This window comes from Cylas formicarius, unplaced genomic scaffold (assembly GCF_029955315.1).
Source record: "Cylas formicarius isolate icCylForm1 unplaced genomic scaffold, icCylForm1.1 PGA_scaffold_10__41_contigs__length_53128322, whole genome shotgun sequence".
In the NCBI taxonomy this organism is placed as follows: Eukaryota; Metazoa; Arthropoda; class Insecta; order Coleoptera; family Brentidae; genus Cylas; species Cylas formicarius.
In genome coordinates, this window is record NW_026844214.1 from 51815385 (window position 1) to 51829433 (window position 14049).

The 14049-nt window shown below is 36.0% G+C and overlaps 1 protein-coding gene across 2 annotated transcripts in view; it reads right to left on the reverse strand.

Moving 5' to 3' along the window:
- Positions 1–6390, reverse strand: part of LOC132708265 (glutamate decarboxylase) — a 114474-nt gene extending 108084 nt beyond the window's left edge. For both annotated transcript variants that reach the window (XM_060680479.1, XM_060680478.1), the window contains exons 1-2: positions 6275–6390; positions 3509–3793 (exon numbers count right to left, since the gene is read on the reverse strand). In XM_060680479.1, coding sequence (XP_060536462.1) covers positions 3509–3569 — 61 coding nt within the window. In that variant the 5' untranslated portion in view covers positions 3570–3793; positions 6275–6390. The remainder of the gene's footprint in view (positions 1–3508; positions 3794–6274) is intronic.
- Positions 6391–14049: the final 7659 nt, after the last annotated feature.

Sequence of the window (14049 nt, forward strand, 5' to 3'; positions counted from 1 at the left end):
TATCCCGGAATATAGTGTCATATATATATATATATATATATATATATATATATATATATATATATATATATATATATATATATATATATATATATATATATATATATATATATATATATATATATATATATATATATATATATATATATATATATATATATATATATATATATATATATATATATATATATATATATATATATATATATATATATATATATATATATATATATATATATATATATATATATATATATATATATCTCAGCATATATTTTTATATAACTCCGCCTGGGGCAGTTGTGGGTGGACTGAGTAGCTCACAATTGTCACTGCCGGTCCCAAGCCCGGATAAAGGAGGAGGGTTGAGCGTGAGGCTAGCAACCTCACCTCGGAAAAAGACCTTGCTACGAAAACGGACGATAAGCCTCGGAATAGATTGGATAAAAGGAAACGACAATGGCTAAGAAAACAGGATATGAATATAGGAACATGGAATATCCTCAGCTGGCACCGCCCTGGGGCATCAACCCATGCTATCAAGACACTAGAATCACGGGGACTAGATATTACAGCGGTTCAGGAGGTTAGATGGACTGGAAACGGAAACGTTAAAATCAGCAAATCAGTGGTTTTCTACAGTGGCAATGAACAGGATAGACATGAATATGGAACGGGATTCGTTGTAAAGGAACAATTGGTGCAGTCCATTATAGATTTTTGCCCAATCAATGAGCGACTCTGTTGGATCAGGCTAAAAGGCCGCTGGTATAATTACACCTTGATATCGGTGCATGCTCCGACAGAAGAGAAGGATGAAGAGACAAAAGATACGTTTTATGAACAGCTGGCAAATATTGTGGATAAAGTACCAAGACATGACATGCTGATGATCCTAGGAGACCTTAACGCTAAAATCGGTAAGGAAAATGCATTTAAGCCGACCATTGGATGCCATAGCCTCCATGATGAAAGCAACGACAACGGACTAAGGCTAATAGACTTCGCCACAACATATAACCTCCTTATCAAGTCAACCTACTTTGAACATAAAAACATACACAAACAGACATGGATATCTAATGATGGTAGAACACGAAACCAAATAGACCATGTACTAATAGACTCCAGACACAGTAGTAATTGCTTAGATGTTAAAAGTCTTCGTGGGGCGGATGCAGATACAGACCATATACTGGTGAGTTCTAAGATTAGAGCTAGAATATCTAGTAGCAAGAGCACAAAGGGTAACCCAACAAAAACGTGGAACGTAGAAATATTAAAAGAAGAAGAGACAAGAACAAGATACACAGAGACGATAACCAACCAAATTAATCAAATGGCTATTGAGGAGGACACTAACATATTTTGGAATAAACTGAAAGAAACGGTGAATAATGCAAACGAGAACGTCTTAGGCCTGCGGCCCAAACAGAAAAGGAAACAATGGTTTGACGAAGAGTGTAAGAGGGCGATCGAGAACAGGAAAATGTCCAGACAAATAATGCTGCAAAATACCACAGAAGAAACCATAAACGAATATAAGCGAACGAGATCAATAGCAAGAAGGCTTATGAAGAAGAAGAAAAAAGAACTCCAAATACAAAAGGTGAAGGAAATTGAGGAAAACAGACGCAACAACAACGCTAGGACCTACTTCAAAGGAATATTAGATTTTAAAAAAGGCTACCAATCAAGAACCACAAACTCTCTAAAGCATCAAGATTATTATTATTGTTATTATTATTATTGTTGATGTTGTTGTTATTGTTATTATTATTATTATTAATCTTATATTATTATTTTAAACTGTGAACTGTTACAAGTCTCCCGATGATTAGATGCGATTAGTGATCCGTGTTTAAGAGATAGAAAGAAAAAACTAACCAAAATATATAACAATCTGTTATTGGTTAAAATGTAATCGGTGCATTTCAAAAATTTGAAAAAAGATTACAAGATGCCCGTTTGGATTTTTTAATGATAATAGATAATGATTTTCCTGTATCGAAGAATTATTAAGTAACATACTTATCCCCAACTAACTCTTCAGATATATTATTTTCAGTGAAAAATTCAAAATAAACAATGGCGTTCCTCGTGTACATAATATAGCTCCAGATTTACATAACTGGGGGGCCTAAGATACTCAAAAATCGGGGTGCCCACGAAAGGTTTTGTCTATTTTATTTGTTAAAAAAAAATTAACAAAAATATTCCAGGATATCTTATTTAAAAGAAATTTAATGTATATATATTTAATAAATTGTACTGAAAAGTATGTTTATAAATGTTTCACTCAATATCAAAGTACATCAAATGTCAATACTAATCAATCAAGAATGTTATTTTCTTGATTTGAAATTTAATGTAAATAATTTAAGTTATCGTTACCTGAAGAGTTTCTCATATAAGTTTGGATGGAGGGAAAATGATCTTTCTCTTTAACCGTTACGCACAAGAATTGTGTAATAGTATATTACGCAACAAGTGTGGTAAACGGTATAAAGGTCGACAAACAAGTTGAATTGACAAATGTCAAAACGTAAGCCGTTCGGTAAATTCTCCGAAAACATCCGATTGCTCCCGAACCCGTGAGATAATATACCGAAGTGGTAAAGTGACGTTTTCGGCATGCTTGATTGGTGTATGACTAACCAATAATCAATTATTAGCAATAATAACAATAACAATAAAATTCAGGCATTCCTCTCCTAAATCAAAGTGCATACTTTCTGTTGTAAATTGTCGTTATGTTAAGTTCAGTGAGTTGGGTTAAAATTGTTTGTTTGTTGAAATAAAACTGTACTTTTATACACTTTTTTGCATTTTGTTATTGATTCTATATATAATAACGAAATAGCTTGAAATTATTTAAATGAAAATTTTATGTCACAAGTACCATCATCAAACTTAGATCTTGTTGAAATTTAGTAAACTCTTACACATTTTTACTGCTTTCATAATAACAATCAAATTTATCCCTTAACTGCTTGGTGCAAATCAATGTTAACCTTTTGAACTGTTTCGCATATAGTTCCAAGAGAAGCACCAAAAAAAATGAAAGAGTTATGTAAAATTTTCATTTTAATGCTTTTTTTGTACGTTGCGGGGCCCCCACGTTTTTCGGGACCCTAGGGCAATCACCAATTCACCAACCTAGTGAACTTGTATTTTCTCATATTAGGGACCATAGATAAAACAGCCGAAACGTTAATTCCGCCTGAACGCCCAACGGTTCGGTTTCAATATGGCGCCGTCGTCAAATTCAACATGGCCGCCTTATCGCGGGCCCGCTTGTGACGTATTACCGGTTACGTCATCGAAATTAACAAGATGTACTTCATTCCAAAAAATTCTATATTTTTTAGCAGGATCGTGAAGACGTACAAAGATTTATTTAAAAAAATCTGCAAATCGCGCTTATCATTCATCCTTCTACGTCTAAAGTTCGTTCAAGCGAAATATCTATGACTAACAGGCTATAATTAAGCAATTCGACACTTACCATTGTACTTTAGACTGGCCGTAGCGGGGCTCAGTTTGTAGTTGGAAGTGTTGGAGGCCATGGCGAAGAAGTCTGGATGCGCTACGACTGCGAATGGATTTCGTCCCGGTCGTAGAAGGCCTCGCAGAAAGGTCACACTCGATGACCCAAATCAGAGCCGCCTGCGCGTTCCCGTGACGTCACCGAGCGCGGGGCGGAGCCTCCGGATGAGGGGCGGGAACGACGGCGTGGGCGGCATTGTGATTTTTTAGTCCCGTTCCAGAGAGAGACTCGCGCTGTCGAAAACTGCCCAAGGAAATGCGAAATTACGTCGTATTTCGATGGTGAATACGAAAATAGTTTTCGCATTCACGTAGGCGAGTTAAAACGGCCGACGTGGTTTTACCGTATAGCCACTAGACGTATAGAGGCCTTGCCTATGCTGACAGTACAAGAACTCTTGAAGCAACTACATAAAATTGTTTTGAGAAGTAAATTTTGATGTAGGAGCCATAAGGCCTTGCGACTTTCAACAAACAACATGGCCGCTGACAGATGCGGCATTTTTTAACGTCAGGTATAGAAAATCTCTAAAGTAACGCCAACGTCAGGTATAGAAAATCTCTAAAGTAACGCCAATATTTAAAAACGGAGACCCTCAGATGGTCGATAGTTATCGTCCTATCTCCGTCATTCTTGTTTTCTCTAAAATTTTTGAAATCCTGTTAAAAGAGAGACTATATAAATTTGTTGAAGTAAATCAATTACTCGACTCTGTTTTGAAGTTGTTGCAATCTATATTTACTAATACTATCAAGACATGTATAATAGAGGACTAAACCATAGTTCATAATCGAAATGACAAGTGATTGAGCTAAAAGTTTCCGTAAACTGAAATAAGGACAGTTCTATGCCTGTATAAATGGCGCAAAACCAAATCAGACTTTTTCACCAACGACTCTCATTGAGCGTGGTGCCAGCAAGCAATCATCTTTAGAAGAAACGGTCACATTGACGAAAATTCCAACACCAATTGTATGAAAAATTGTTAATAATCCCATTTCAGCGAAGAAACAAAGAAGCAAGAAAGAAGAAGAAGAAAGTGACCAAGATATAATACGGCGTAAAATTTACGAGGAACAAAGCGTGCCTACATTAGATATCTTAATTAGGAGACTTGAAAAAGATGAAACTGGTGTTAAATGTGACAGAACTACCTTATGGAAGTGTATTCAACACATGGGTTTTAGATTTAAAAAAACTGTCACAAGGCCAGTTTCAATGGAATCTTTTAGAATTCGGAAATGGCGACTGAAAAATCTGAAAAAAATTAGGATTTACAGATTCCAAATGGACTTTCTCAGTCTGCGAAAAATATTAAAGATTCTTCTCTGGACACCACCGCTGATTTATTTGAAAGTTGGTTTAAAAACAAACTAGTTCCAAACATTCCTCCTAATAGCGTCATTCTAATGGACAATGCAAGTTATCACAGTAGACAGTTGACTAAAACCCCTTCCTCATGTAACACAAAAGCAAAAATCCAAAACTACATGTATAATAACGACATTTATACCAAAAAGCAATTAGTTGAGGTTCTACAAAGCTTGAACCTACAAAAGGAATACGTCTGTGATAATTATGCAAAAAATTTAGGGCATACAGTTTTAAGGCTTCCTATTGAACATGTTTGGCACCAACTGAAATCTGCCATTCGTCGTAACAATGTTTTTCCCGTGTTAACTCCAATGTCCTCAAACTTATAGAAACTGAAGTTTTTAACATCCCTCGACAAAGTTGGGCAAATTCTGTTAAACATATAGAAAAAGCAGAACAATCGTATATCGATATTGCAAATAATATAGAACAAATAATAATTAGAACAGGCGATGATAGCCATAGTGATACTGATATATTATGTGAATAATTTTAAGTAATTTAAGTAGGTAATAAAAATAATTTGTAATTTTGTTTTAAATTTAAACATAAATAAACATAAACATAAATAAATAATTATTGTTTAGTATATTTCCTAACAAAACCCCAAATAATTAAATTATAAGCAAAGTACGGACCTGTTCGGCGATATTTCATTCTTACAGCTTGCCCGGGTCTTTCCTTAATTCGTATCAGTTAGTCACTTTCTTATACCTATGAACAGACTTTAACTCTCTAATATCTGTGAGCTAGGTAAAAAAGCTAAAAAAAGTAGAAGCCGTAGTGACTCAACTTGGCTCATATAAGTTCATGGTCAAGCCGATCAAAGGCTTTAGAGTAATCAAATGATGATTATTTTTAAACTCTAATATCACACAAACGGCTAAACGAAATGTCAATAACCTATATGTTTTCGAAATCAGGATGATTTTAACTAAAATTTAAACAAGAGAATGTTGGTGTTATTTTAAGAGCTTGCGATAGTCGTTTGCTTTTTCTTCAAACTTTTCTATTTGCACCTTTTATCTTAAAAAATTAACTCTGCAGGCGGGTGTCAAAATATAACGAATAACCCAGTACATACAAGGATTGGTACTGCAGGACCCCGCCCCATAAGTAGACCGAGTGACTTCTTGGTCAGGCCGGAAACTGTTCAACACAACCTCGTATGAGCATTTTAATTTTCGTCAAAGAAGAAAATCGTAGGTACTGTCATAGTGGCCACTTTTTGAATGTTACAGAGTTGAATATAAACCATATCTTAGGAAAAATGGAATCCATCGGATCATTGGAGAGCCATGTTATGGTACCGATTGTTATTGTCCAAATTAATTGTATTGCTTTGCTTACCGCGAATTTCTACACAAACAAAAGTTGCAAAAACATCACCAACATTCACATTCATACATATTCGCGACACTGAGAGCTACTCTACATTTTCAAATGGTGGTACTAACGAATTGTTTCCTTTCTGTGCGCAATTGGACTTCATTTAGGAAAGGTTATGGCCGTATTATTCCATTTACTCGTAAAACGATTTTGTGGAAATTATGTGTTATACCGGTCGGACGAAATATGAATATTCTCTATAGCGACACGAAGTAAGAACACACAATATGATAATTATTATTTTATATAATATTATATTATAATTATATAAAAAGTTTTTTTTTTGGTTGTGATGCACAAACACAGGTTGCTAGTTACCTCTGAAAAATAGTTATCAAGTATGAGCTCTTAGTTTTTTTCTAGTTCGCTTCTTGATGTACTGGTCACCTCTAATTTATGTGACAATATTGAAGTTCATGAAATGAGTGATATCTCAGATCACTGTATCGTTTCTTGTAATCTCAAGACCGTCATCCAACCATTTTTCGAACGTTTAGAGATTTTTCGGCATCCGATAATGAATTGTTTATGAATAATCTTAGAGCAATTAACTGGGATCTTTTATACTCTTTTGATGATATAAACGTACAAGTTGACTTTCTTACGAATAATATGAATTATTTATTTGATATTCATGCTCCATTAAAAACAGTTGGAATTAGGAGACCCGCAGCCCCTTGGCTTACCGAAAACCTAAAACTTTTAATAAAACTTAAAAACTTAAAACTTAAACGAATGTAGAGAATTACGAAATTTTGTGAACCCCTGTGTGAGAGCCGTGAAAAGGGCATATTTGGCAAGTACATTTAAAGCTGAAACTAAAAATTTTTGGCGTACCTTTAAGACTTCGTGTGCACTCTTTAATGATTGAAAACAATTTTGACCAACCTAATAGTTTTAATGTTGCTTTTACTTCTTTTGGATCTATTGGTGGTATTGATCCTGGGTTTGTGTTTTATATAATATATTAATATACAATTTGGTTCTAATTCATTCCGTTTTACTAAAGTTTACCCCGAGGAAGTTAATAAAACTTTAATTAGTATTAAAACTAACGCTCATTGCTCAGACAATATTGATGTAAAAATGATTATTTTGACTACCCCACATTTAGTCGATCATATCACTATCCTTGTTACCAACTGTCTGCTGACCGGGATTTTTCCGGACTCATGGAAACAGGCTGAAGTTATACCCGTCCCAAAGAAAGAGTGTCCAAGTAGCATTAACGATTTTAGACCAATCAGTTTGCTGCCAACCATCTCAAAGATTATTAAAAAAATCGCAGCTAAACAACTTCGTCAGTTCCGATGCGATAACAAAATCCTCCCAGACACTCAATCTGGTTTTCGACCTCTTCACAGCACTACTTCTGCCTTGCTTCATGTTACTGATGGTTTATTGAGAGCAGCGGATTCTAAGTTAAACTCTTGTCTCATACTCTTGGGCTATAGCGAAGCGTTCGATACCTTGAATCATTTCCTTCTCCTAGCTAAACTGGAATTCTTCAGGATAAAAATATAAAAATGTTCTTGGTCAGAGATACCAAAGGGTAGTTATAGGAAATACTCATGCAGATGCCATTGCTTTGGGGAAGGGTGTTCCCCAGGGGAGTAGTCTGGGACCCATTTTGTTCTCAGTTCATTCAGCTCACTTCTATAATTTTCTTAAATTTTGTAAAAATAATTGCGGAGGTATCTGCGGCTCACAACATCTTATTGAATACTAACAAAACGCAGATGTTATTATTTGGAAATGAAAGGGAAGATATTGTAAAAAAACGCCTTTTTTAAGATTACTCTAAATCGACAATACGAAGTGTCGTTTGTAACAAATTGGTTGTTTTTTTTTCATCTTTAAATATTTTATCATTCCGGATATTTTATTGACCTTAACGTTTTGTGTTAGTGTGATTGTTTTGTAACGTTATGGTCGAGGTTAATATTTTTAACAATTGTAAAAATTTTTTTCCATACATTTCATCCATCGAGTGTTATGTCGATAATTGTAACTGGCCAAACACTTTATTTTATACACCAATGTCATCTCTCTATATGTAGAGGTAGAAAGAGGCGTGTTGTGTAAGTTTTTTTACTTTTTTTTTTGTTAGATTGTTAACTCTGATGAAGTGTTTTTTGTTCTCTATATGACTCAGTGTCCTGATGAAGCCTGTATCCATGGGCGAAAGCTAGATATTACAATAAATTGCCACTTTGCTTTGAGCTTCAACATCTTTTATTGCTTCCTTTACGGCGATCCATCAAAGTTGAGGTGATCCCAAGAACTAACAGTTTATATATATATATATATATATATATATATATATATATATATATATATATATATATATATATATATATATATATATATATATATATATATAACACAGTGTTCGAAGTGTTTTCGGAGCGCGAGCATTGAAGATGCCAAGTGAGATTTTGGCGAAACGTCTGCAGGATTCCAGTCGGATGCAAGATTTGCAGGATTCCAGTCGGATGCAGGATTCCAGTCGGAGTTCAACGAGCGAACGGATGATATCCCGGAATATAGTGTCATCACATTTTTCCATCCGTGAATCAATACGTGAGAATATCATACACCTTTACGGGAAGGAGACCTTTACAGCCACCAAGTGTTATGAAAAACTAAGACAAAGGAGGGTTATTTCGCTGTGCAACTTGAATTTTCTTAAAAGCTGCCGCAACCAGAACTTGCTGCCAACATTTACAAGGTTGTCTTATCACACACGCACCAGAAAGACACAAGCTATCCTGGACAAAGCTAGCAAGGCCCTACTCCAAGACCAGATCAGGCGGACCCGGTACGAAATTAGTGAGACTGAGCTACAACTTTTCAGACTCCACCTGAAACTGAGCAACAAGATCCATCAGTTGCTGTGGGACCGCATAGAATTATTAACATCATGGCGCACTGAGAAAGCCAAGGACATCACGTCAAAAAAACTGTGGAAGAAATTAGAAATCCTTCAGTCAAATTCCAAAAAATCAGGACAAGTGCCAAATACAAACCGAAGCAGTACAGTTCATAATATTTCAGCATACCATCTTTCCGATACAGAAGTTAGCGTACTGAATAAAGGATTTAACTACGCAATAGCTCCAAAAAGAGTACCCGTCGAAGAGATCGTTTCCAACGTCGAAGCAAGTCTTTCCACCATAGACGAACAAGATGCGGAGTTAATTAGGCAAGATGTCGCCAGAGTCTTAAGACAGTCAAAACCACCGCAACCAAACTTAAGCAGAGAAGAAATGCAAGCCTTAAGGAATCTAAACAAAAACGAAAACATTCTAATAATGCCAGCAGACAAAGGAAATGCCACTGTCGTCATGAATACGTCGGATTATAATGCAAAATTGGAGGATATTTTGAACGACCCAATATACAAACTAGTCACCAGAGATCCCACGACATATTTGGAAAAAACAACTAAGTCCAAAATTCTCGATTCATCAATAAACGAGGATACAAAGAAGAAACTTATTCCGAGGGAAAAATCGAGTCGTTGCCCAAAATTCTACGGGCTCCCAAAGATCCATAAGGACGGGGTTCCCCTGCGTCCAATCGTAAGCGCCTTTAACTCACCATTATGCAAGCTGGAAAAACATCTGGCCAGTGCACTTCAGCCTATAGTGGAAAAGGCAGATTCCTATGTTAAAAACTCAGAACATTTCACTCAGATTTTAGGTTCTCTCAGGATGGACAAGGACGACATTATGGCAAGTTTCGATGTCAAATCCCTCTACCCGAGTATTCCAGTAGAAGAGGCACTCTTGCTTATAGAAGAAAACGAAGATCTTCCGCCATACATAATGGATCTGTCAAGACATTGCCTGAAAAACGCTTACTTTATGCACAACGGGAAAATTTACCGACAAATAGATGGAGCAGCAATGGGATCATCTCTCTCACCTGTGATTGCCAACCTCTTCATGATTTACTTCGAAAAGAAAGCAATAGAGAAGGCAAATCTGAAGCCAAAACTATGGACAAGATACGTTGATGACGTATTTGTTGTATGGCCTTTTGGCAAGGAGGAGCTTTTGAAATTCCTAGATCATGTGAATTCCATTCACCCAAGGATTCAATTTACAATAGAACTTGAAGAGGATAACAGTCTGCCCTTTTTAGATGTGCACATCACAAGGACCGAAGATGGACACTTGGAACACACTGTCTATAGAAAACCAACACACACTAATAGATATCTGAACGCTAAATCTCATCACCACCCATCACAGATACAGGCAGTGGCAAATACATTAATTGCTCGGTCCTTCAGGCTCACAAACGAGAGGAACAGAGATAAAGAACTGAAGAAAATTAGTACCTGTCTTCAACAAAACGGATACCAAAGGCGCACCATCAGCAAGGCAATCAGTAAACAACAACAGCCGCAACAGAGAGTGCAGGACGAGACCCAACGAAGATCGATCGCTGTCCTGCCATACATCAAGGGGGTTACTGACAAAATCGGCCGAATATTACGGAAACACGACATATCAACGGCATACAAACCTGACCATACCATCGGAGCAATACTAAGAAACCCAAAACAAAAAATTACTCTGGAAAACCAAGGAGTATACAGTGTAGCATGCGGATCGTGCAGCCTGACGTATGTGGGACAGACCAACAGAAGGATTTCAGCCAGGCTCGAGGAACATCGTTTAGCCATAAGAAACAAACAAACAACATCTGCTTTGTTTCAGCACCAACATCAGACAGGCCATAAAATTGATTTCGGCACTTGCAAACAAATAGCTAATATTCCTGATTTTAGGACTAGGATTATACGAGAGGCCATCGAAATAGAAAAGTCCGGACACCTCAATACGAGAGACGACGCTCTGCATTTATCCAACACGTGGAGAACGATAATCAAACAGCAGAGCGATGCGCAGCAGCCAACGGGGACATCGCAACTACGCTCGGGCGAAATTAACAACGCGACAATTCAGGGGGCGGAGCCACCTCCCCCCACGCACAAGCAGCACCGTTACCATCTCCGGCGCAGAGTATAAATACCGCACGCACCGCCGATAACCTCCCAGTGTTCGAAGTGTTTTCGGAGCGCGAGCATTGAAGATGCCAAGTGAGATTTTGGCGAAACGTCTGCAGGATTCCAGTCGGATGCAAGATTTGCAGGATTCCAGTCGGATGCAGGATTCCAGTCGGAGTTCAACGAGCGAACGGATGATATCCCGGAATATAGTGTCATCATATATATATATATATATATATATATATATATATATATATATATATATATATATATATATATATATATATATATATATATATATATATATATATATATATATATATATATATATATATATATATATATATATATATATATATATATATATATATATATATATATATATATATATATATATATATATATACATATATGTATATCGACCGTACTTCTTTAACACTCAATATTTCGTCAATTTATTTGTTGACTTCTTCAGGAGTGAACTAAAATTTAATGAAAACAACAGGTCAAACTATATAACAGACAATTAAAACAATCGTGAGAAATACTTACAAAACTAGAGTCTACCACATAGTTCCTCAAAAACCATGCTTTACAGTTAAGGTAAATGAACGAAGCGACATAATGAAACAAACGGATAAACACTTAGTATACAATTCTTAATAATGGTAGGCAAAAGTTGCGCTAACGGGGGTAGCGAAAAAAAAAACAAAAAAAAAACATCAAAAAAAAAAAAAAACAATCGATCTAAATAATGACAAAAAAAGGGCATCAAAATAACCTACTCCGTGGATCAACAACGCAACGCGAATACGCTACTCGGTGGCCGAACATTACATTATCTGTGGTTTAACTGAAAAATGTTACAGTATATATTGCTTATTTGTTGTGTATAAGACTTGTAATTAATTGAATCTTTGTTTTTGTTAATATGGCACATTTCAAGAAACAATCGGGCTTTATAATTATTGACACATTGCAAAATTTTTGGATTGCTGTAGTCAAATTCATGTCCTGTTTTTATGTAATGCTCAACCACTGCACACGTATTCTTATGAATACGGCAATCACTTTTGTGCTGTGTTAAACGTTGTTTTAACCACTGTGAGGTCTGTCCAATATAACAGCCTTGACAACCCAAACACGACAATCGATATATGACATTACAGTTATATAGTAGCGGAGTTGGATCTTTCACTCTAGAAAAAAGTTTAGAGACTTTTTCAGTATTATATTTAGCAATTTTTATTTCCTTGAATTCTTTGAAAATATTTATGATAGATTCTGTGAGGTTTTTAATATAAGGTATCTTTCTGTAACACATCCGAGCGTCTGGTTCCTCTGTTGGACCGTCAAATGTGTTGGAGTTATAGATTAATCTCTTAAGTATATGTTTTGGATATCCGTTATTGACAAAAACGTTGAAAATTTTTTTCAGGTTATTTTGAACAAAACTGTCCTGGCTCAAATGTGTAACTCTGTTTTTTATGCCTATAATTGTATTATATTTTTGGTTCTGTGGATGAGAGGAATAATAATTAATAAATCTACCTGAAGCAGTTTCTTTCTGGTACCAATCCAAAATAATTTCATTTTTGTTAGTTCTAATAACCCGAAGAAGTCAACAAATAAATTGACGAAATATTGAGTGTTAAAGAAAAAAGCTTTCTATTTTAACCACGGACCGCTACCCGATATCCTTTGAATTCAAATATATATATATATATATATATATATATATATATATATATATATATATATATATATATATATATATATATATATATATATATATATTGGGTTGTTCGGAAAGTCATTTCGTTTTTTTTGGGGAACATGAAAGACAGTTTTCGTATAATGAATAAATATTTTATTAAATTACATATTGGCCATTCTGGTCCAACACCTTTTGCCATCTTTCTGGCAGTAACATAATTCCCCTCTCATAAAAGTTTTGGTCCTTGCTGGCAAAAAACTGGTTCAGGTGGTTTTTGACATCTTCATTTGAGGTAAAGGTTTTGCCATCCAAAAAATTTTGCAGGGACCGGAACAAATAGTAGTCGGAAGCCGCCAGATCTGGAGAATATGGTGGATGTTGCAGTACGTCCCATTCAAGCTGTAAAAGTTGTTGGCGAGTGACCAAACTTGTGTGAGGTCCCGCATTATCCTGGTGGAACACTACACCCTTCCTGTTGATTAATTCGGGCCTCTTCTCTTTAAGTGAATCATTCAATTTGTCCAGTTGATGACAATAGACAAAAGCTCAAAAAAAACGATTCCTTTGACATCCCACCAAACGGAGAGCATCACCTTTTTTTGGTGAATGTTGGCTTTTGACACGCTTTGAGCCGGTTCATCTTTTCTGCTCCATGACCTCTTGCGTTTAACATTGTTGTATACAACCCATTTTTCGTCCCCAGTAATAATCCGCTTCAAAAATGGATCATTTTCTTGACGTTTGAGGAGCGAATCATACACGTCAACGCGACGACACAAATTTCGCTCCGTAAGGACATGGGGCACCCACACATCGAGCTTCGAGGTTAAGCCCATGCCTTTCAAATGGCCATAAACAGTCGAATTCGACAAATTTAATCTCTCACCGATCTCTCGTGTGGTTATTCGCCGATTTGCATGAACTAATGCCTTTATCGCATCTTTGTCAGCTTCGACCGGCCTTCCAGACCGTGGTGCATGTTCGACATCAAAATTG